At 38.5% G+C, this 25,873-nt stretch overlaps 1 protein-coding gene across 1 annotated transcript in view; it reads left to right on the forward strand.

The window, feature by feature from the left end:
- ptch1 (patched 1) overlaps nucleotides 1-25,873 on the forward strand; it is a 72,386-nt gene that overhangs the window by 13,439 nt on the left and 33,074 nt on the right. The window contains exons 3-8 of the mRNA XM_032578758.1: nucleotides 20,912-21,101; nucleotides 21,252-21,321; nucleotides 21,413-21,504; nucleotides 22,565-22,763; nucleotides 22,909-23,030; nucleotides 25,093-25,240. Of these exons, the coding sequence (XP_032434649.1) occupies nucleotides 20,912-21,101; nucleotides 21,252-21,321; nucleotides 21,413-21,504; nucleotides 22,565-22,763; nucleotides 22,909-23,030; nucleotides 25,093-25,240 (821 nt within the window). The remainder of the gene's footprint in view (nucleotides 1-20,911; nucleotides 21,102-21,251; nucleotides 21,322-21,412; nucleotides 21,505-22,564; nucleotides 22,764-22,908; nucleotides 23,031-25,092; nucleotides 25,241-25,873) is intronic.

Raw genomic sequence — 25,873 nt, forward strand, 5'->3', positions numbered from 1 at the left:
TCTTGCATGTTTTACAAGTTGCAGTTCGTTTTTTAGTCGAAAGTTCATAACCTACGTAGCCAAAAGAAATTACTCGCGGAAGCATATTCCAGCGGTTATTTCGTATTTCGTTCCCTGAGCTCTGTAGCTTTGCCGCGTTTTTTTAAACGTCCAAATCCTGTTAATTTGATTGGTTGTGCTGCAGCTACGTACACATACATACATAAGGAGAGAGGAAAAACATAGTAACGGTCTGCGCATATTGATACGGAATGAGTGAAATTAATTAATGACGCCACTTTATAAATAATGTGTTTTAAATTTTAAGACTTTGAGTAAAAAATATCAAGTCTTTTCAAGTAAACACACTGTTAGACCTTTTATTGTAATTTTACAGTAACTTACTGGCAACACTGTTGCCAGCAAGTTACTGTAATTACCATTCTACAGTACCTTTACTGGCAACAGTGTTGCCAGTAAGTTACTGTAATTACCATTCTACAGTACTCTTACTGGCAACACTGTTGCCAGTAAGTTACTGTAATTACCATTCTACAGTACTCTTACTGGCAACACTGTTGCCAGTAAGGCAACAGTACCCTTACTGGCAACAGTGTTGCCAGTAAGTTACTGTAATTACCATTCTACAGTACCTTTACTGTTATGATATTTCACAGTTAATTTTTACTGTGAGTGTGCTTTACAGTTATAACTGCTTTACTGTAAATGTAGTTTCTAGTATAATACAGTAATTGTATTTTATAGTAAAGCTGGTCTACTGTAAACTTGTTTCACAACATAATGTCAGAGTTTTACTGTAAATTAAAGTTTACATTTCTTTAAGATAAGAATATTTTACCATAAACCGAAAAATTTCATAAAAGAAATTTTAGTCCAAGTACTGTGAATAACAGGTATTTATTTTCAGCAGATTTGTAGAAATAAAATCCATTTACATATTCGCAATGTCATAAAAAACAATGTCACAATACAATATAATGTGCTGTAAAACAACAAAACCATAGAACACATTTCCTACATCAGAAGAACTTTTATTCCATTCGTCAAACAAAATCAGTGGGATCCATCTTGTGGAAGCTGAACTGTAAAGAATAAGACAGACAATGTGGGAGGTCATGAGATGGTCAGGAAGTTATCTACATTTTCAAATCGACAGGAAGTTGACAAATTAAGCTGAAGTGACAATGTTCACATGCATAAAATCTTTGTCATAAAGCAGCATTAAGTTGATAATTTGTTTTAAAAAAAAATCAATTGGACTGAAGTGATAATAGAAGCTGCATAAAGAATGAGCAGGACTGGCTTCACTTCAGGTTTTGGGATTGTTTATGGCAAAAGCAGTCAGTCAGTCAGTCTTCAGTAATTCAAAAGATTGCGTACTACAAATGTCCCCAAGGGGACGATGAAGTACAACAATCTTTTTAGTCATTTTGTTGGTGCTGACGGATTACTGCAAAGGTGTGCCTAATAAACTGAAAACTGCATAGTATAAAAATACACCACACTTAAACGACTACACACTTATACATTTCTGTGATTTATTAAGAGATGCAGCGACATCCACTTTTTACCACGGACACAGAAAAGATGTAGGCTACTCTAAAGGGCTATTGTGTAGGAATCACATGGCATTTATAAATAATCATTAAAATCATATTAAAAAGGCTAAAGTAAAGTCAGAGCATGCAAGATAGGAGGAAAAGACAACAAAATAATAAACATTTACATTTGGTAAAATACTTACCTAGTTGGAAGTCCTCCATTCAAATTCAGCAAGTTGTTGGAAGAAGGTGGTGATCTGGGAGTTGACACTGACTACTTTCTTCTTGACAAGACTTCCCGTCTTGCGGCTTGTACCGACTTTGGCTGTGCATTTGGTACCAACATCTGGATTGATCCTCACAAAGAATCTTTTAACAGAAATAAAATATATTAATTGTAATTTTTAATGAAGACGTACAATACAGCAATCAGCTATGGTTCTTCATCATCAGTCAAACTGTCATTAAATTTAATTCATAAATGGCTTGGTGTAGAGTACTTGCCATTGTATCATCTCCAGCGTGGTGGATGCTGACTCCTGATACTCCAGATTGAAGACAGAATATGACCCAAAAAAGACAGCAAGGACGCTGGCAAAGTCATGTAGTTGCTCAGGCTGGAAAAATACCTTCTCCTCCATACTGACCATCCACCGGGTTGCAGACATCAAGCTATTTCCTAAAATAGACAAACCCTTGTCAGGCTAACGCTAGTGAGTAAAAGTACAGACTACCATAACAATTACATACATTGCTACGAAAAAATTATAGTGATAGAAAATATTCCTCTTACCAAGCATGATTACCCTTGGTGTAGTGGGTAAGGTCATTTCCATTTCAACAGACATCTTGGTGGAAGATACCTTTAAAACATAAAAGGAAAACTCTCTTAAATATGAATTACTGGTAGTAATTTATATTTAAAGGGCCAGTTCACTCAGATTACAACAGGTTTTTGAGAACCTCATCCCGGAGACTAGACTAGATTTTACCCCTACATCCTGCTACCACTCTGAAACAGCGGATGTGAATGACAGTTTGTGGGGCTAAATGTATTTTTTAAAGCATTACATTCCACAAGTGTTCAGTCTGACTTCTGCAATGGCGGTGACTCCTGTGCATGTGGGACCTGAATGCAGAAAATGTTCTGAAGGAAGCAGGACATTGCTCTATTCCACATGCAAACCGATAATTAGCTGTGTGTTGATGTTTCTTCACATGACTACAAAATTCTGTAAATTCTGAAGTACAAATGCTGCAGAATTTACACCTGTACATAGTTGCACCTGTTAGTACTGACTTAACTTTAAATTTACAGGAGCATGGTTTAAACATGTGAACAGTCCTTATGTGTAACGAGGGTTGGAAATTAACTTTTTTGTCCACCTGCCACTGTGGCTGAACCAACTCAAAAAATAACAGAAACTACTTTAATGTTTTTCACCTTTGTCCTCATTTACAGACTCTTATACACTATGTTGGAGATGTAATGGTACTTTAGCAGGCTAACCAGCTGTAGCAAGCTCAAAGTTATAGATTAGGTTAGCTGCTCCTCTACATTTCCAGACTATTTTGTGGCTTCAAATATGTTTGAAGAGCTTTTTACCTGTTGTCTTGTCTTTTGAAGAGTTGAAGCTATGTTAGCAGTCAGCAGGACAGAACTGCACAGCCACTTGGAGGGAAAAAGCTTAGGAGTTAAAAAAAAAGGTCATCTGAAGAAAAGAAAAAAAAGAACAAAGTTAGAAATTCATCCTTGCTGACCTACATAGCTAATCTGCACTTTTAACATCTGCAAGATCATGGTTTAAACAAATGAACAGTCATTAGATGTAAAAAAAAAAAAAAAGAGAAGGGGGGGGATCAATTATCAGTTAAGGTTATATTGTTCGACAAAGGATGTAGCAACAATGCTAACAGACACTCAGCACTGAGCTAATCTCAACCCAAAGCCGCCCGAGGAAGATTAAGCGGTAAAAGTCAAGCTAAAACCTTCAGCGGTAAAATTAGCACCTTTGCTAACGTTAATTCCGAACCAGCTCAAAAAGTAACACCATCATATTTTCCTATCTTTCACCTCATTTACAGACACGTAACTTATAAGGTTGCAATATGCCAGTTATATAAAACACCAGAGTTAGTAAAGGTAACGTTATTTCACCAGGCTAACCAGCACAAACGAGCTCATGCTATAATGCTAAGTTATAGCATTATAGCATGATGCTATAAGTTACGTTAACTCCATCTAAAATGTACATTTCCAGACTAGGCTTTGGCTTCAAACAGTTTTCTAAGAAGTGGTTTTTTACCTGTCTTGAAGAGCTGAAGCAGTGTGAGCCCACAGCACGGAGACAGAGCTGCACTTGCACTTGGAGAGAAAAAGCTTCGGAGTTTAAAACAAACGTCATCAGAAAACAGTTGGAAGCGAAGCCACGCTTGATGACGTAGCTAGATAACTGCATATTAATGTTAGCTAGGATGTGAAAAAAACAAAAGTACATGCTCTCTTTCTGCCTTAAAAATATGTTAACCACTAAAGGAGTAAAAATACAGAAACAGGGAACCACGATGAAGCAGCTATGATGACCGTTGGAAATCAAATATAATTCTTACTGTATATGATAAGTACAGTACCACTACTGTAATGTGTAAACAGTAAATTACTGCAAATTCAAAACATACAGTAAATTACTGTAATACTATGTACTATACCCATAATGCAATGCAAACTACAGTAACTACTTGTAAAGATGTCTTATGGTAGGGTGACCAAACGTCCGTATTTCCCGGGACATGTCCGTATTTCACGTCCTGTCCCGGGCGTCCCGGGGTTTTTTTTTAGAAAGTGAGGAAATGTCCTGTTTTTTAAATTACCTTCATTGGACCATTATATTTACAGGCACTAGGGCACTGCGCACGGCCCTGCGTGTGACGTAATCCCTGAGCCGCGTCAGTGCGGGCAGCCCTGTTCTTAATCAGAAGATAGATAGCGTGGCTGTCAGTACGAAAACAACATACGAAAGCGCAAATGTATGTTTACCTACTATTTACAAAAGAGTTTCCCCGCTTTCAGACCCCCCCACCCCCCTCGCTACAACGTGTCCTGGTTTTCCCAACTGAAAATATGGTCACCCTATTTATGGTAGTTTTACTGGGCATTTTGTGGTATTTAACTGTAATAAATACAGCAAAGGCTAACAGTGTATGATGACCGTTGGGAATCAAATATAATTCTTACTGTATATTATAAGTACAGTACCACTACTGTAATGTGTAAACAGTAAATTACTGCAAATTCAAAACATACAGTAAGTTACTGTAATACTATGTACTATACCCATAATGCAATGCAAATTACAGTAACTACTTGTAAAGATGTCTTATGGTAGTTTTACTGGGCATTTTGTGGTATTTAACTGTAGAAAATACAGCAAAGGATAACAGTGCAGCTTCAAGTCGAGTCAAGTCCCAAGTCAATGGCATGAAAGTCAAAGTCAAGTCCGAGTCTTTGAGCATTTTTTCAAGTCAAGTCTCAAGTCGTGATTTTAACGACTCGAGTCTGACTCGAGTCCAAGTCATGTGACTCGAGTCCCCACCTCTGCAACCTAGCAAAGAATCTGAGAAGGGGGGGTAAAGTTTTGATATTGATTGTCAACACTACGGTAGCAAGATAACAAAGTCCCAAGGGATCACATTTCACAGGTCGGTAAAAAAAACCTTAATTAAAAAATATATAAAGAAAGTGGAGAGTAGGTTAGTCATGCTAAGCTTAACTTTTATCACCTTAACATGTGCTCTTGCTGCGCAGTTCAGAGTACTTCGGTTCAATTAACACAAAAACAAGGCGACCCACATACATTTTCTGACAGATAATCAGAAGTGCAGATGTTTCAGTTAGCTAATCAACCACCGCGACTGTTCGGGATCACTTCCTAATGATCGCAAAACGGAAATTGAAAAACATAAATCTGCAACAGACAGAATGTTCTGTTTGGTGTTTGTACGCCCTTTTTGTGGGGGAAATATTTTTGTGTTTTTTTTTTTTTTAGTGTTAATTCCTCACGCATTGGAACGAAATCATTGTTGCAATAGAAATTTCGTTGAATCCTGTTCAATGACAATAAATGCTATCTATCTATCTATCTATCTATCTATCTATCTATCTATCTATCTATCTATCTATCTATCTATCTATCTATCTATCTATCTATCTATCTATCTATCTATCTATCTATCTATCTATCTATCTATCTATCTATCTATCTATCTATCTATCGCTCTGCGCTTCCGGGCTGCTGTTTATTGGTTGCCATGGCAACGAGTCTGCGTATGACGTTAAGCTGACAGAGTGAGAAAAAAATATATAACCACCCGTTTTTTTTGTTTTACATTTTTCCCATGACAAATTGCATCATTTGTTCGTAGAACGTGGCAAAATTCAGATCACTCATAAAATAGGATGGAATATTTCATAAAGTATATAGGAGCCAAAGTTGGTTAAATTTTAAATCATGGCTCCTATTAAGTAAAATTAAATTATGGGCCATTATAAAGAGAAATTCGCTTTGTTCTCTTTTATTTCTAGAACTGACAGAAACCAATCTATAGATTTATTAGCAGAAAGAATATACATTTTTACATATCCAAACATCAGCATCTCAGCTTTAAGCCACATTTTATAGAATCCAGTAATATCGATGGTCACTTTATTCACCAATTGCTCCAACCAGACCCAGAAAGGTTTTGCGACTTTAGTATTTGCTATATTAAAGACACATCATATCTCATCTGCTATGTGGAAGTCAGCAGAGCAAAGGTTTTGCCAACCAACTGAGGGACAGCTGTGGAGTCAGAATCACATAATTGAAAAATACAAAGTTTGTATTGACAAGGATTCATTTGGTTTACCCAGAAGTAACTTATTCTGCTTTTGAAAAGTTTAATAACATTTTGATTGTTGCAAAATCTCATGTTGTTGATGTTTTTAGCACTTGATAAAATCAGACAATAAAAGGTAACTATGTGATAGTTCTTCACCAAAAATATTACTGAATTCTGAAACTGTTTTCAACTGTAGGCAAGCATTGAGCAAATACAGGCTGATTCCATGAATTAGAATATGACTGAAAAGTTTCTTTGTCAGCAGTTCCATCACCAAGTGAAAGACATTATATAGATTAATTAGATTACGTATGTTTTAACATATTTATATTTTGTAGTATGTTTAATACCTCCTAAAAGATTATTTTTGAAAGGTACTGTTAATCTGACAAGGCTGATCAGGACGTATATCCTAATTTATTGAATAAGACTGTAAGGCATTCACATGGAAGTTTAATAATGGAAGTAATTTCTAGTTTATCACTAGAAAAGAAAAGATCTTCCAGTAACTGTGGGTACATCAGCGCCCTAACGCCCCCTCCACCCGCTCCTCTTCGTCCCCACCAACTTGCAACGCAAAGTTACACCCTTGGTCTAGTCTGTGTTTGATGCAGCATCAGTTTCCTGTTCTTTTCTGAAAGAAGGGGCATCAGGTGTGGTCATCTGCTTCAGTGTTGCATGTGTTCTGCAGTCCTTGGTTTGTACAAGTGGTTATTAGGGCTACTGTTGGTCTGTCTGTCATCTTAAGGAAGTCTGTTGGATAACCACTGGATAGTTTCTCTTTTTCACATTGTTTTTTAAAACCTTAGAGACAGTTGTGTGTGAAAATCAGCGCTTTATGAAATGATTGTACCAGCTTTTTCTGAACCAACAACCATGAGACACTTAAAACCCATTCTCTGTTCAAATCGCCTTATCCATTATTAAATGCCTAAAAGCATTGAGTTGCTGTCATGTGATAGATTCATTATTGTGTGTGGTAACAAGAAATTAAACCACAGTACTAATAATTTGACTGATGTGTGTAATTAAAGTGGGTATTTTGCTGATGGCAAAAAAATGTCACTGGAAACATTTTGCACCTTCACAAATTGGTACTTTTGCTTTTTTTGGTCATGTTCATACCTGTTCTAGGTCTGACTGGATTAAGACTATTCATAAACACCTTTACAGTCAATAATTTTAAAGATGCCTTAATAAGCTGCTCATAGTCCTGGTTATGTGACGCCAGTAAATATTTTGTTTCAGCAGGAAATTGCTGATGGTTCATTTTTGGTTTGAGTACAAGTTGTAATCAGTAATTTTTCCTTATTTTGACTTCTATAGGGATCAAAACCCCAATTCATGGAAAAAGATGCAATATACAAAATTATATTAAAATAAATTATATGTGAGATGGCAGTATTTCATTGTTATTTATCCACATAATCAATCAAAGCACTTAATAATGAGGACACATCCACTTCCTTTGTGCTTCGCTTTTGTGTATACTGTGATTAACAGCAGAGCCGACCAAGTTGGTGGTTGTTTTGGTGGGAATGGTAGTGAGAGACTGCAGTTTTAATGTTAAGTGCTTGCAGAAAAACGCCTCATGGAGAAAGATGAAGAGGAGGGGGGAGTGCCTCCCAGAAAGTGGCGTCTTCAGCTGAGACGATTGTGGTTTTGCATGGTTGAATTATTCAGCTTTTGATGTGCATAAAAGCAGTGACACATGCATGGATGCATGTGCACAAACACACACATACACACAGACATTCTAAAACTGTTGTTGCACGCAGAGAGAGGCTTTGAGGTTCTGGTTCTGTGAATGACGAGGTGGTTGACCAGTGCAGGCTAATTAGACGTCCCTTTTTGTGTGAGTGTTTTTTTTTCTCCTTTTTATCTCTTTCTTCTTCCTGTCGTGCACGTTATATTTTTTTTCTCCCCCACTGCAGTATTTTTTTCTTCTCCAGCTTTCATTCAAGAACCGCAAGCACTAAGAACACAAAAAAGTGTGCCCACACCCAATATTTTTTCCAGTTAGCTGAGAAGTCACTGTAGGCGCCTATCGTTCTCGTGTCATCTGTTTTGCTCTTGCACGGTAGTTCTTCAGTTGCGCGCTTAGACACTCATACAAACTGCACTCAATTAAGTGTGTGTTTATCAGTTAGCCACAAACAGGATTAAACCCTTGGTATAAGGAATAACATTCCTGCGTGTGTTGTGTTAAACTTTATGAGTTGATGAAAAGCGCAGGCGGATTGGTGAGGGACTTGGTATTGGAGGAACATTGAGCCTCTGGTTCTGTAAGCAGAGTTTTGCAGGGATGTTTTCTCAAGTTGAATCCCCGGTATTTGAAAATTGCCTTGTTAGTGAAAGCCCTACCTGGCCGAAAGTTAAAGTGCATTGCCATTTCGAGTTGTTAAGTTATCCGTGGGGGTGTGTATGCGTGTGTGTGCGCGCATGCTGCAAATGAGAGCACACTCCCATTCACAAACAACTTCCTGAGATGCCTCCAAGTGCTCTGTTTACATTCTGCATTCTTTCAGGCGCTCTTATTCAAAAACCAGAGCCTTGCAAATGACCGACCACATGAGACTGTGGAGAAAGTTACCACCATGTCCCCCAACTTTACCTCCTTCTTTTACTCCTCTATTCCTCTCTTTTCCCCACTGCTAGAAAGGACTCTCTCTTTTACTCAAGCGTCTTTTTTTCCCCTCCTCTTCTGCCTCTTCCCCCTCCCTGGCTGGAGAGAGTGGCCTCAGAATGCCAGATGTATTACAGAGTGAGCCACGGCAATGTAAACACTCAGCCCTGCCATGAGAGCAGGGTGGTCTGGCCTCCCTCCTTCCCTGCCCTCCTTCTCCCTTCCTCTCTTCCCTCCCTCACAGTGCTGGCTGCCAGGAGGGTGGAGAAGTACAAAACAGGAGAGGGAGCACATTTGTGTGTGTGTGTGTGCTGGAGTAGAGAGAAAGAAGTATAGTAGCAGTAGTGTATTTGTGTTTTGGCCACGGAATCTGCCGTAGACTTGGAGAGATTGGAGTGTGGATTGATGCATCTCAGGCTGCAGTGTGGAGAATTTTATTGCAAACATATCCAAATGTATGTATGTGTGCTAGTTGCTGGAATTTTATGCAGCCCCTCTGGCTTACCGCAGTTACATACATAGCTTTATAGTTCATTGCAATTCCTGCAAAACGTCGTCACAGAGTCTGGCAGTAACAGCAAGTACCACACAAGCACATACACGGCATGAAAAGAGAGAAAATATTTTCTGTCAGATGATTGAGAAGTTTGGAGTTTAAATTTGAGTCTCTATCAGAACAATAAAATGGTAGCAAATGTATGTTTCGATTTGGTTAGATTTTTAAAGGTAAACATGGAGAGCTGACTAAATACCCCTTTACCATTTTGTAAACTTGCAGTTTTGGATGTTTTTTTTAACCTAAAAAAGCTTGTGAAATTCTGAGTCTGCTTTGACTGATGATGGAAGGTAATTTTCTACTTCTACTGACAGAAATGGGATTATGTTTCTCCAATAAATAATATTCACCAAAAGGAGGTCACTTAGAGTTATTTTAGTTTGATTTAGTATCATAATCTGTTATGTTTTAATAGGAGTCAAATGGCAAAACTGGGATCAGAACCTAACTTACTGGAAACAGGATGCAATAAATAGTCTTATGAAAATACAGTAATACACAGGTAAATTAAACTATATGTAAGATCTGGACTTTTTCATGATTGTTTTCATAGTACCCAACTACAAAAAGAATTTACTAAACTAATGTGCAATAGCTTGGGGAAATATTTTATTATTGGCATTAAATGGATAGTAAAGGGGTAAAATATGAATAAGTAGATAAATAAATTGGGACACTATAAAACCTTGTAGGTTTTTTAAACATACTTGAACATATTTGTTTTGTAAAATCAATTTAGAATACCTTTTAAATATTAATATAAAATTTTAACAAAAAAAATGCTAATTTTGTTGTGGAAACTAGTGAGGTAAGCTAAGGTAAGCAGGTGGTGTGATATTTTAGCAGTTTTAGTTGTTGTGTAATAAATATGGACTCCTTTACTTTTATTCCCATATAAAATTGCTAAAATAACGCACCACATCACATCAGCAGCATGTGATTAGCACACTCGGAATTGTGAAGATCTGCCTTTTTCCTCAGACATTTAGTTTGGTGTCTGCCTGATTCTTGGTCATCGAGAGTGAACACCATATTGACAGTGAAAGAGCTGTCTGATGGTCCATTGTACACCAGATCGCTTTCTGGAAACAGTTTTATTTTCGGATATTGATTGGAGAAAAGACCCCTTGAATTCACTGTAGTTGTCCTGTCATGCCACTACATGGTGGTCTGATTTTAGCATGTTGTCAAATGTGGATGTGCTTTTTGCCCTTAGCTTGCCTCACTAGCCTCATTTAGAAAATTGCAGAGGCAGGCTATGCATTTGGTACCTGGGCCTCCAGAGGGACTTTACCGATTTAATCCACCATTCTGACTCTACAAGTATGCAAGCCACCAATACAATTGTAAACAAAAAATGCAATATAACAGTATTGCAAAGGTTCAGGCCAGACATCAACATCAGTAGTAAAACTGATGTTGAATTCACACATATATGATCTAATTTCAATCTTCCAGCTCGTGTCATTCAGATTGGGAATTTAAATGCGTCCTGCGTGATGACATGGATCTTAAATAACTGCACTGTATCCAAGTAAACAGAGAGAAGACAACTAAGACCAAATTATGGCGATTTCCTTCTGATATTTTTACATGATCGCCATTATACTCCAACAGAATGTCTATACGCAGAGAGACTGAGAAAGGTAGGGAGGTTATTACGTACATAATTTACATATTTATCAAATAGCCTAATTAATTATGAGCATTTATTTGCAGATTGAGCGCAAATACTGCAAGAAACCCTAAGGCAACTCCAAACCTCTACATTACAGCCAACTATGCCAAAAACAGAAAAAATAAAGCACATAATACTCACTCAGTTGTGGAGTATTTAGACAAAATCCACACTCCTGTCTTTACACAGGAAACACTTCAGTGACCATCATAGAGATCTTTCCATTTATGTTCCATCTGTACACCCTTCTCTATACCCTTGTTCTTTGTTGTATCCTTAACAAATTCTAGGCATTTTATCTGCAAAGCTCCAGAAGCTATAAGTGTTACTGGTCACGGCTGAGACTCCACTGTTTTTATGATGTCCAGTTGTTCAGAAAAGGTTCACCTATCTGCCATTGTTTTTGTTATCTTACCATGCAAATGTAGAATAAACCCTGTGCTTTCTGCACTTGTGCACTTTCACACCTGTTGAGTACTTTACACCTCTACGGGGGTGGTACCAAAAAGGATCACTCTTAGACACTGGTTTCAGAAAGTCATAGACTCAGATCACTAGACACATGTAAATGCCTGGCTGGATCACAACAAATGGTTTCATTTATAAAAACCACCCTAAATTATGCTGACAATGATCAAAAAATACCAATCACACCTCCAAGGACCATCTGAAAACTAAGAAATGGCAAGCAGGAGCAGAGTCAGAGCCTGGAACTTGATCTGTGGTTGTCATGAAAGATGCTGTACATGCAAAGATTTTTCCCAAGGGTTTAGGCTGCCAGCAGGAAGACTGAAACAGTACTCAGACAAATGTTAGTAGGTGAAGGTAGGGGACATGCTCCTCACATAATTACCATTAAAATATGATCTAAACAGGCACTATTAATGCCATTTTCTTAAATACTTTTCTTATTTTATTTTACAGCAGTTAAAGTCATGCGACCAAAGTAACCTGTTAGTTGAACAGCAGCAAGTGGTTGGATATATAAACAAGTGCAATGATTAGTCAGGATGCAATGACTACAGAGGTCAGATGGTTTATATGTATAATAAGGAAGTTGCAATTATGGCAGACATTGCTGGTCTGCAAGAGTCCAAAGAAAATCAAGAGCTTCAGAAATTTTACATCACAAGAAAGCTTCTTGGCTAATTTGAAGGAAAGTATAAAAGAATTGGAGATTGTTTAACCCTACTGCACTGTACTGGTTTATGTCAGGCAGGGTGACAGGACAATGGAATATTGAATTGCTCTCAGGACAATTTTTGCTCTTCCTCTCACTTTCTTTTTGTTTCTGCCTTTGCCTTCTGCTCCGCACTCAGGAATGTGTGATTTTGGGATACCTGCAATCATGGGCCATCTTTACAGGAAATGACAAAGAGATGGCTGGCTGAGATTGGCTGCTCAGGCTCATGTCACGGTCTGTTATGACTGGGCGGTGGGCCAATCACAGGATTGTAAATCCAGCAGGGGGGAGGCAGTGAAAGCTTACCTGATTGCAAATTTACAGGCATTGACAGGATACGTGTCCCCCCCATCCATCTGCATGGTTTTAATTCATATAGTTCAACTGCTGAAGATTAACAGTGTTAACACCTTGCAATGACAGCTGCATCCATTTCTAGTTTAGGTATGAAGGTACATCCCTTTTACTTGCAACATTTACTTCACAAATGCATGCACATGTTGCAAAAACAGACATTTTACTGTCAGTGTTTTCTTCTACATCTACCTTATACTCTTTCTGCTGCCTTGTGAATCCATTGGTGTTGAAAGGAATTTTTTTGGGGGGGGAGTGGGATTTGGGGGGTTGGTAGAGGAGATTGGGGATTTGAATGAAGGCAACAACGTGGAAGAATCTGCCCATTGAGGACTGTGTGAATGTACACCTCGGGCCCAGGAGAAGCTGCATTGGGAGCCAGCCGACTGCTAAATACACCCATTTTAGGAGTTGCAAGGGCCGGACAGGTGATTAGCATAATCGGGGGCGAGGGTATCCATAGATATGGTAATGCTGCATTTAGGGGGGTGCAGCGGTTGGCAGCTGGAGTGTCACATTTGTGTCAGGGGGTCCGGCTGTTTTGGGCACATCTCAGCTTTCTACTCTGCTCTTTTCTTATTTTTCTGTTGCTCTTTTCTGTCATTCTCTCACTTTTTCGATCATTTTACAGAACGCTCTTTCTAACTTACTTATGTGGAAACCTACTCCTTTCTAAATGCTAACAGGGGAGAGTAAAGCGAGAGCACAAGGGGAAAGAGCATGAGAGGGAAAGAGGGGGGCTTGTCATGGGTCAGATAGGGTCTCTGCTCTCAGTAAGGCCTTTCATCACATATTTGTGGCTGTGTGCACACCTGCATTCACAACTACTATGTATGCTGCTTCTAAGGAACCACTACAGCTGTTGTTGCTCTTGTGCTTTATTCTTTAGCACAAGAGCTAAAGAATAAAGTGTGCATAGTGAGAGTGCAAGTTGGAATTGGTCGCTCCTGTTGGCTTGCTTGTGTTGACTTAAGAAGTACTGACATTCATGGTAAAAATGATTTTAAAAAGAGGTGATGGATGGACGAATGGATGAATGGATGGTAGGGCTGCGCAGTATTAGAAAATCTTGCAGTGGCAATAACACTGGTAAATATTGTGATGATGATATAAGATGTAATATGTTCCTATTTTCTTCTTTCCTGTTTTTCGTCATGTGGGCTATCATTACTCTGTGATCTTTAGCATTTTGGGCATTGTCCTCTGTGTCCAGTATAATCATCTAATGTCACTGAGCACTGTTTTGCTCAGTGACATTAAATAAGTATGATCAGTTCATTTGTAAAGTCAATGTAAGTTTACAATTGAAGAATTTCACAAATTCAGTGTCATGCTGAGCCTTGGGGTGATGGTGACACGAGGATGCATTATTGGAAACTTGGACTCTGGCTTTGCAGTGACAAAAATGATTGAACATGTTTTTTACTTTCAGTTGTTTTGAGTTGTTTGAAATTACTAAAAGAAAAGCGACTTTGTGTCTTATTGTGCTGTTTTCTTTGTTGAAATCACTGTCATACAGTTTAAATTGTATCTACCAAAGATTTGGTTCACATAAACTGCCTGCAACAATAATCTTCATCTTTTCTGCAGTTGGAATTTAGATTCACATATACCCACTCTTAAGAGATTAAATTGCTCTCTTTGTCTGTTTTCAATATAAGAACCATGGATTAAAGTAGGTTATTTTTATCTGGGTGGAAAAGTGCTTTTTGTTCATCTTCATCAGTAGCTTTGGGTATGGGACATTTCTTTGCTGTTTGCAGGAAGGTGACCCGGTTTTGGGGGGGGGCGTTCCCCACACCACAGGGGGTTCTTGCTGAGATGGGGCCTAATCCAGCTAATCCATTCTCTGCATACATGCACACGTGTGCACACACACTTACTGAGGTGTGCTTGGCCACATGCATGTACACTGAATACACTCATACATCTTGGATGTTCTAATGTTAGTTGAACATCTGCTTAACACATATAAGAATTTTTTTAAACCATTTTACCTTTTCTTTGTCATATCTAATATTTCTCCAACGTATACATCACACGCATTAGTTGAAGGACGTGGTTGCTGTTGTTTTCCTTGAAAGTGTAAGCTACTTCCGTTTTCTGCATGAGAGATGTCTGTGGGATGGGGCTCTGGTGCTCTGTGTCCTGCATGGAAAAAAGAGAAAGTTGGCAAAGAGAAAAGGGGGCTGGGCTGGCTTTGACAGAGGGGCCGGGCTGATTGCCATCATAATCTGGCCAATCACAGGGTAGAGCTGAATAAAGCAAAGACAGAGAAAATGAGAGTAGGAATGGGAGGAGGGAGTCCAGAACTGAAAGGACGAAGGGGGTGATGTCAGTTCCTTAGAAACCTACGTCCTCTTCTTTCATAGCCCACTGCCCCCCACTCCAACACTTGGAGAATAGGGGAGCCCAGGGGTTAATGTTATGCAACATGTTCAATACCCACACTGAAGGCTCTGCCACAGGGGCATACACAAGCCTCTTCTCTTCTCTCAGTAATTTTCTCAGTGATTTAGAGAGTTTTGAGTGGAATCTTGTTGTGTTGACAAATTGGTCATTCCAAACTTATATGTTGATTAATATATTGTTATAACATTGGTTAAAAACCAAATGGTATAGCTCTATCACAGGTTTCTTCAACCTTTATTAGTATTTGTGGCATAAGTGTATGTGAAACTGGAATGGGCAAAGTTTCAGAGTTACTCTTCAATCTTGCACTGTGTACAAAGTTTGATAAAAGATGATCTAAAGTGTACAAGAATTTATGTTCCCGTTATCAAGTAAAAACAAATCCTTGTTACACTGAAGAATCAGCATACAGTACATCAAAAGGGACACACCTAGTTTTTTTCCCCCTATTGATGGAGTTTGATGCAATGTCCAACTTCAATCACTAGGTGGTGTTTCAATCCATATATCTTTGTACTTCATCTTTCATCTTTGCCTGTTTAAAAATGAATATAAAATGCTTACATTTGAGGATGTTTATCATGGATTCCATTAACTGTATTTTTCTGAGAGATCAAGTCCAGGAGTGAAATACAAACACTCTTCCTGTAGAAAACATCTAGATTCTTTAAAATTTTATCTTTTGATATTCCCAACATGTTTATTGTGCATCATGACTAACTGGAATATCCTAATGTAGAACGGGAGAGTTGAAGTCAACTCAGCAATATTACAGTACTGATCCAGTATCTTAGGAGATAGTCATGAATCCATATTGACTATAATATGTAAGGGATAATAAAGGATTGGGAAAACAAAGTGATATGTTAAAAATCAAAGACACTCTCTGCAGCAGAGTCTGCTGAGATGTCACATCATACTTAGAGTAGTAACTTCTACACTGAAGATAATTGCTGTTAGTTCAATCTGAATAAATATTACATTTGTAGTTGCAACCATGATTACTGACTGAAGCTATTTAACAGTTCTTAGTGTGTCTTTTGGAAAAATTGCCTTCACTTTACCAACGACTACCAACTGGTTCAACCCAGCTCTTTTTCTTAAATCACCCAGCTGTGTTCTCATCTCTTTCACTATTTTTCTTCCAAAAACATGGACAAATTTTTACTATAAAAACTGTATACTGAGCTCTGATCTGGAGCATACTGGAGGTTTCTTTTAAGGCTAAATGTGCTATTTGCTGCAGATCGTATAACAGTCCAGAGTGTTGAAGCAGCAGTGTATTTTCAGGTTAAAGAAGAAAAACACATCAGGAAAAAAATAGTGCTGGTAAAGCAAGCATTTAAAAGTCAGTGACACTTTGTTTTGGTCACAGCAGCTGAACTTGGAGCTGAACACCTTCAAGTTATCAACACAAACTGGGGTCACCCAGTTTTCCTTGGAGGAGGAATATGGGAATATGTGTCATTGAAGAAACACAGCTGTGTGTACACACACTCGTATGCACACCCCTGCACGTACGCAGTACTGTGTGCACACACTCACACTTTTTCCTGGTCCAGCTGGGGTGTTAATTTCACCCCACGGCTGTGCGAGTGTTGACCCCAAAACTTTGCAACCTTGTGAAGTGAGGAATTCTTGAAGCCCAAGGCAGTAATGTGCTGTTTCCTGTAGAAGAAGACTACATTCCTTTGACTTGTCCCTTCCTTTACTGCTCACTCGCTGTAAACTCGAGGGTTTTTTGGGTGGCTGTCCGCAACTTGGAAAGCATTCCGGCCAGACAGTGAGCTCTTTCTAAGCACAGCCCTCCCATCTTTTTCCAATTAGATCTTTCTTCATGTTCTCTCACACAGAGAGGCAGGGTGAAAATAGATGTGCTTCCTTCCTTGTATCAGTGTTATCTTTCTTCCTTCTGGCAGTGCACTTACACCGAGCCTGAGGCTAGCTTCGCGTCCGAGTGCTGAGTGCATTGGACAAGTTGACTTCTTAGTGCACTGTCTGTGCACATCGGGTCCTAATAAGTTCCATGCATGCTCCTTTGAAGGCAGTTGCTGGTGTAACATAGCTGTGTAGCTCGTCTAGTACTGGAAAGCATGTCGCTCTAGTTAGGCTCGGCCTGCTATTAATGATGAGTATTATAAACATGCTTTCAGACAGGATCAGATGGGAATGCTGTTTGGGTCCAGAAAAGAAGAAATCAAGTGTGTTTTCCTAATGCCCCAAGACATGGCCCCCTCCCTCCCGTTCCATTGGTCTGACTGGGTGGTCCGGCCCAGCAGAACAGGCCTGCTTATGTTCAACTTTAATGCCATTACAATGGAGTAAAAACATTCAATCCATGCCTACTGTTGCACGAATTGAGCCGAATTGTTAAATTGGATTAAGGCATAATAAAATGTTACAGATTTTTCACACATCCAACACTCTTACTGGGCATTTTTCATGTTTTGTGTGATGGCGTGTGTGTAAGTGTGTTCAAGACATTGAAAGAAGACAACTATGAATTACTTGAGCTTTCACTGAGTGTTTAGTTTCTGATGATGGAAGGGGTGCAAATCTTCCGCTCATAAATCTGGCACATTGAAATTGAAGTTGTGCACAGTCACAAACTCGGTATTAAAAGTGCTACTACAACGATTAAACCGTGATGGTTTTGGTGATTTTTGTTTTATTGTTTTGTCTTTCTTCAGTTCTTTTCACCACTTTTAAAGCAAATAGCACAGTCTGTATATTTTTGCCACAGATTATGTATGTTATAATGCTATTCACTCCTACTTCAATTGCATTGAAACAAGCTATTTACATTATAGAATAATTTGTTTTTACTGAAATTAAATGACTAGATTACCATTTTAAAGTAAGTTTTAAGTATTGTTTCTTTTTTATTTTGAAGTTTATAAATACAAATATTCCTAGGAATGCATTAATATGAAAATTTGGGACAGTATCAATTTCTGATGTAAATATTGCTGTCATGGCTGACAAAAGATTTGTTAATAAGAAAAGAATTGCAAAATCCTAAATGTTGCACAGAAAAGATTTTTTTCTTACTGCAGTTAGTCGTCACAATCCTTCTTAGAGGATAGAGATAATAAAAAGCATACTGTCATACAAGCACTGCAACTACCCACTATTTATTTGTACACGGACAAAATTGGCATGACATTTATTGTAAGGTTTAAAAAAATGTTGCTCTGGAAAGTAAAATTTATTACTACTAAATTCATATTTCAAAATAGAAATTTGTTTTAGGACTCTGTTGCAGGGGCATCCACACTTTTAATCACATGAGCCAACGCTTTCGAGCCAAAAGTACTCGCTGGACAAAAAAACTAAAATGAAGTAAATAAAGTATCCGGATTTATTTTATTTTTTTTTATTTTTTTATTATTTTCAAAATTTATGGGTTTTTTTTGTAGATTCAAAACTTAAAAGTGATTTTGCATGTTTACTGTATCAAAAGGAAGACATGTAGTCTTCAGCTTCTCTTGGACTTGATTGAACAAATTTATTTGCTGTAATAAGAACAGGATTTGAGTCACTTTCTCTCAAAACGCTGGCTATAATTATACAAGTTTAATAAAAAATAAAAGCAGTTTTTTTGTTGTTTTTTTAAGTAAAGAGCTATGGATGAATGTGGTTCTACATTTTTTTAAAGCTAGGTTATAAAAAGAGAAATACTCTTTTAAAGATTTTCTATTGTAAGGAAATTATGTTGGTAATAATTTTACCCTAGTTAAAATTAAAAAGTCTCCATCTGCATCAACCACCTGTGCTGCAGGCAAAGTTAGTATCATTCTTGAACTGCAGAAGGGGGCCAAACAAAATCAAGCAAAGGTCCACAAATGTGGGGTGTCCAAAGTGTGGCTATTGCAATTTGAACAAATTTGTAAATTTCTCTAATTTTTAGATTTGTGTATAAATGTATGCTTTGATTAAACATTTAAAATCTTGACAGAAGAGTGGAGGGTTTTATTCCCATTCCCCCCCACCCCCATTTTTGTCTTAATTAAAACAAAACAAAAATAACATTATGCCAATAAGCATGACTGATTTTGAGTTGGCTGAGGGATTGTGCTTCATGGAGCAAAGTTTTAATGGTCTTTGAAGAGGAACCACAAACTTCTGTATATCGCTCTGTTTATGGGGAATGAATTGTTTGACATATTCCAGTCTTGTCATCTTTTATTTTTCTATTCAGCGTCCTAAGGTTCCAGTTTTGTTTTGTCTTACGAATATGTATAAGTTGAACAATGTCATAAAAGCACAATTTTGTGTTTAATTTTAGCCTCGATTTACTGTTCTTAGCTAGCAGGATGGGCGCCCGGTATGGACTTGTGTAGTGTAGCCCATCTGACATGTTGTGCATTCAGAAATCCAATTCAGCAAATCTCTTATTTGAGCTAACTCGCCTTTCTATCATGTCAAACAAATCTGCAATTTTTTCTTTGACGTCCACAAGCCATTCAGCAGAAAAAAGCAAGTTTTTGATGGCTAGGTGAATCAATTACCAAAATTGCCGTTCTTGTGTGGCAGTCCTGCTCTGTATTGTTCAGCATTTATCGGAAGAGGTCCATAGAAGTATCATTGGTGAACCTTCAGCAAAGGCTTATATTGATTTAAATGTTGTTTCTGGTTTTGAGAGAACAGTGTCAGAATGCACAATGCATCACTGTTGTCCGCACTATAGACAAAATGTTCTGCTTCATCAGTGTATTCTGGAGAATCCTGTTAACTGCAAGTTTTTAAAAAATATATATATAATTTACACTTTTTTGCCTAAATGACGTCTGGTCAATTAAATTAATGTGATTAAAATAGGGTTGTTGTAAACGATTATTTTAGTAATGAAGTAATCTATTGATTATTCTGACGATTAATCAAGAAACCAAATAAAAAAAAATTGATAAAATAAAATATTGGTAAATATTGCCATAACAGCAGTATTAATATCAGATATCAACATTTGCCCAAATGTTCTTATTTGTACACTCCTAACAATTTTCTGTAGTTTACAAAATTAGCCTATAACAATAAAAGGTCACTTTTTACATTAATCTGGACAAGAACTATGCAAAAATCTGAAATCATATTCAGTTTAATAATAAAGCAACAAGCTCACAAATACACTTCTGAAAAAATGTCTATTCTGTAGTTATAAGTTTATGTATTCATCTTCAGTCAATTTAATAGATAAACTCTCACTTTGCCCAGGAATTTATAGCTTTTGTGTCCGTGTTAGCAACGAGATTGGACACTTTCGTCACACACAGAAACACATCTGCCAGCTATGTACCGCCAGGGTGTGTTCCGGCACCCATTTGTTGCGACCGCGGTGGTAGAAAATTTATTTTTCAGTTCGTTCGTAAAGCTACACTTGCGCTAAGCATCAGCTACTGCAGCCCTCTGTGTTCAGTCTATCAGTTCCACCTGTATAAATACACTCACCGCGCACTTCTAAGTTAAAGTCCTCAATCAAAGACACTTGAGGCTAAACAAATGACCTCACTCTTCAATTTAAATAAGCTAATGCATATCATTAAGTGTATGTGCTTGTGAATTCTAAAGGGTTTGATTAAACTAACTTATTAAATATTACATTCAAATATACATAAGATTTGTTCAAATATTTGTTCATTGGGGTAAAAAAGACACCTTGATGACTGAATTCTTCTTTGTCCAGTTGGTGGGCGTGTTAACCAGGAACTGAAGTACACACGACAAAAGATGGGGGAGGAGGCCATGTTTAACCCTCAGCTGATGATCCAGACACCGCGGGAGGAGGGAGCCAACATACTAACGGTGGAAGCCCTTCTACAGCATCTGGAGTCTGCTCTCCGAGCCAGCAGAGTTCATGTTTACCTTTATAACAGGTAACTAATATTTTCTGTCCTTATCTCAGATGTTTGTGATAGGGCTGTAATACATTAAATCCTGTTATGTTAAAAGTCCATGTTATTTTCCCCCAAAGCCTGCCCTGGTGGAAAAAAACTGAATGCATATCTAATATCTGTTTGTTTCAGACAATGGAAATTGGAACACTTATGCTTCAAATCAGGAGAACTAGTAACAGAAACACATTTTATGAATCAGGTGAGACAATTATTTGTTTTAATATATACTCCCCAAGTTTGACACCAACCTGTCATTTGGTGTGAATTCTGCTTTGTGTTTATCCAATCAGATTATAGAAAAGCTTCATCCCTGCCTCATCATCACCCCTTTGGACTGTTTCTGGGAAGGAGCTAAACTCCACTCTGGAATGGTCTATCTCCCGTAAGTACCACATTTCGACTTATTAAAATTGATAAAAATTTAGAAAATTCCAGCCTTGCACTGCAACATGTTATCTGCTTAACTATATTCTGACAAGCACTCGGAGGGCTGACGGAAATCCTAATTAGGCACACATAATCGCTTTTCTCTTTGTCAGGTCAGTTAGCAAACTGATTAAAACTATGTTTGGGGACATCTCTGAGAATTGAGCTTCTCTGCACTGGTTTATAATGTTAGCTCAGCTTAAACTGCACCAGGATGCTTTCCTCTGCATCTTTTTGCCTCTGGTAGAAGAGGCTACTTTAGCACACTGAGCCCATCCAAAAACACACCATAGAAGAGCAAGAGTGTGTGCATGTGTGTCCTGAACTCGTCCCTTCTGAAGGCTCTATTGTAGTGGTCTCTGGCATGCGTATCGCTGGCAATGGTTTTTCTCCAGCCCTGGGCCTCACGGCATTGTCTGGCCGTTCTGTTGCTAATAGCGTGCTGCTACAGTAATACTCAGCAGACCTTTACCTCTGCATGGGTTTGTCCGCGCAGTATGTGTGTGCCTTCGCCAGTGGTGCATCCATGTGTCTTGTACATGTGTGAAAGCATACCAGTTTGGGTTGCCGTCATTAATGGATGTGTACATCCCTCTGTGTGCCTTGCCTATTTGTTTAGGATAGTAAATAAGGCTTTTTACTATGTTCTGGTTGGGAGGTTGGGAATAATAACCCAAGCCTGGTTAAGCACGTACAATGTATTCAGAATGAGAGATTCAAAAAAAGAGAGATTGGAATGTGTGAGGAAAGGAGAGAATGGAGAAACAAGATCTGGGATGGAGCAGGAAATTACTTGTTGCACGATGGGAAATGGTTACCTAGCACGGAAATGATTTACTGCACTCAAAAGTTTTAGCGTTTGTAAAGTTTATAGTTAGTTTGCAATAAAATTTGAAAAAATAAAAATAAAAAATGAAGCTCTTACCCTTTCCTTTCTAAAAAATAATAAAAAAAAAGGTTTCCTTCATACAGTGGTTGGGAGAAGAGATGCTAACATTTGCTTTTGAACTTTGCAGAGGTGAGAACCCTATGCAATGGACCAATTTTGACCCCAGGGAGTTTCTTGAAAAGTTACGAAGAGCACACATTCATGTGGATAGCTTTGAGGACATGTTGGAAAAAGCGGACGTTGGGCATGGCTACATGGATAGGCCCTGTCTGAACCCTGCTGACCCCGACTGCCCTGATACTGCACCCAATAAGAACTCAACTAAGGTTGGTACATGACTACCATCAAGACTGTGGCTAGAAAATTTTAGTAGTTTAGTAGTATGACTAGTATGTCAGTCTAGTCATATTACTAGAATGACAAGTAGTATCGCGTTATACTTTCTTAACATCTACTTTCTAATTACAACAGCCGTTCAACGTGGCACGGGCTTTGAGTGGTGGCTGCCACGGTCTGTCCAGGAAGTACATGCACTGGCAAGAGGAACTCATTGTAGGAGGCACCACAAAGAACGGCAGCGGACCCCTACTCAGGTAACCTACCCATGCTTACACATCCGCAGATTCATAAAAACACCACAGGGATTCTAACAAAGCTTATTTTGGAGACGCTGGATGTTTTTTGTTCTGTTACGCTTTCTGAGTGTGCTTGTGTGCTGTATGCGATAAATCTTGCAGTCATTAGCAGATTCCAGTGAAATTCTAAGAGCTCCAGCTGTTGCTCCTCAGCTCTGGCTGCACTGCTTGGACTCTACCCTCCCTCTGACTCTCATATACACAGAGACGGGCACAGAGTGAATTGGTGATGTGCATACATCATTTACACAACTTTATGTTCGAACCATGACTTTTGAATACCGAATGGATACAGAAATTTAAATCTTATTGAAAAAAAACGGGTCTATTTTGCAGTTAGAAAAATTATTACATATTTTGCTTGCACACTTTGTACTTGCTAAATTAGAGCGTTTATGGCACAGTCACGTACGTAGAAAAGTACATATGCACGTTCACACACATCCTGCTCACAGAGTACAGTTGGCTGCATTCTTTGTTTTTTTGCGGTTGTGTTTTCCTGGCAAAGTTGGGTCATTACAGTGCTGGTGTGTTCCTGCACTGTGCGTGTGGGCGTGCATGTGTGTGTGCAGTGTTAGTGTGTTGCTGCTGCTGCTGGCACTCGTTTTCTACATCTTGTTTACTAACTGCCACCCTTACCGTGATTATCACCATACCACGAAGATCACATTCATAAAGAGAATGACAAGCTAATGTCTGCTGTTTGTTTCATTGCTTTTTGATAATGTGAAAATACACTGACTGACTTGAGCACTGTTCACAAGTTGCTCTCTAGTCAAGTCTCATTTGTTAATAACTAATCACTTACACTACCTTATTGGCTTGCTAATGTGCTCATTAAGGTTGTGCAGTATTCATTATACTTGATATTATGGCTTTTCTAGTCAGGTTCCATGTAGAAGGCATTTCAGAGGGATACTGCAGTAGTGCTGTGCACAAGTAGAGTTATCCGTCATTATAGCAGCAATTTGTTCATTTTGGGGTTTTAAGAAGAACGGTAGATGAGGGGTGGACAAAACAAGATGTTTTAGACCTTATGAAGGGAAAATAGGGGCAATAGTAGAAGGAGTTTGTCTTGTAATTGGTAGACAGAGCTGGTAAGGCAGTTAACCCGCCTTGCCTGCTGGTGGTGGTCAGAGGGCCAGCTGTGGCTGCAATTGAGTAACTTGCCACCATGCAGCAAGTCAATCGGTGAATTACTGAATTTAATTTAAGCGCTTTGTAGACCTCTGGACTTGATAAAATACTATACAAGTATAATCCATTTTTATCATTTGGAACATTTTTGAGAATCTGAAAATAAAAATCTCAGAAATGATGAAGGATCTAAGAAATAGATCTGCTCCTAGTGACATTTTTCAGCTGAATGATCCTTAGGATTCACCTTTCTAACTACGTTATTTTTCTTAGTGGTTAAAAAAGGTGTATTAAAACAGGGTTCTTTTAAAGTCTATAATGGCTGGAAAAATAGTCTAAATAGTCCTGTCTAAAACTTGTATCTATCATCCACCCACTCACTTGTACATCTGTCTATTAGTTCCTCCATCTACCCATCCATAAATTTGTCTCTTCTGTCGTCCATCCATTCCTCCATCCATCAATCCAGCTGTTGTATTTTTGAATCAAAGAAGAATTTTAAAAATTAAAGTGAGTTCTGTATCTTGTTTTAGAACTCCTCCATTAGAACTGAAACCCACGTTGTATGTGTATTTTCTAGTGGATGTACTGCTGGAAGTAGCTTGCTTTTTTCTGGTAGGTGGGTTTGATGCTCCTGAATAAGTGATATTTTGAAGCCTACATCATGCATCGCTTGTCAAGGGTTGTTCAAAATACAACATCACCTCTTCCTATCTGGTGATTGATACTTATTAGTTGATTAAATTAAACCCAAAAACGGAGTGTGCCCAGAGTACTTTCATTTTATGTTTTTAACGTAAGGAAGTTTTCTTAGCCTTGCACCTGTAACTCTGTTCCCTGTCCTTGATCCTTTCAATATTCTTCTTTCCTATGTGCTCTTCAGTGCTCAGGCTTTACAGACCATGTTCCAGTTGATGACCCCCAAGCAGATGTTTGAGCACTTTCGGGACTGGGATGAGGTTTCCCACATCAACTGGAATGAAGAAAAGGCCGCAGCTATACTGGAAGCCTGGCAGAGGAGATACTCTGAGGTGAGGGCTAAAGGCTCAGAAATGGGGGGAGGAAAAAGGAAAAGAGAAAAGAAATCTTCCCTAAATCCTCTACAACCACACAGTAAATCACAGGCCGGATACAGGTGTACACGGAACGGCCTCGTCTAAAGCCCAGGCCCCTGATAGATAGTCAAACCTCTGTTGGTGTGTGGTAGAAGGGATGAAGCTTCTAGCTGCTCATTGGAGAGAAGCGCTAGAGCAAAAGAACATGCGTGTCTGGAATACATTAAGAGAGTGCTGGATATCTCTCTTTTCTTCAGCTTAACTCTCACACAAACACGCACACGCACACATGCAACAATCCAGAGCTCACACACAATCACTTTCCCAGCTGTGGCCCCATTGGTGGCTCATGTGTGACATCATCTGGTCTTTGTTTTGGGAGGCCCAACTTTCTGTTCCACATGACCCTATACATGTGTGTGGTATTGATCTTTTAGCTAGGGAATAATTGACTGTAAAATTAATCACTGGGTAAGAAAAGAGATGCCAGATAGTTTCAGTGTGTGTTTTGGTGTGTGAATTTTTAGGCGTGTCTGCAAAAATATGCATCCATTTCAGTATGTGCAAGTTCACATGTGGGTGATCTAATGTGTGTTACCTAATGTGTGT

This window comes from Xiphophorus hellerii, chromosome 12, assembly GCF_003331165.1.
Source record: "Xiphophorus hellerii strain 12219 chromosome 12, Xiphophorus_hellerii-4.1, whole genome shotgun sequence".
NCBI lineage: Eukaryota > Metazoa > Chordata > Actinopteri > Cyprinodontiformes > Poeciliidae > Xiphophorus > Xiphophorus hellerii.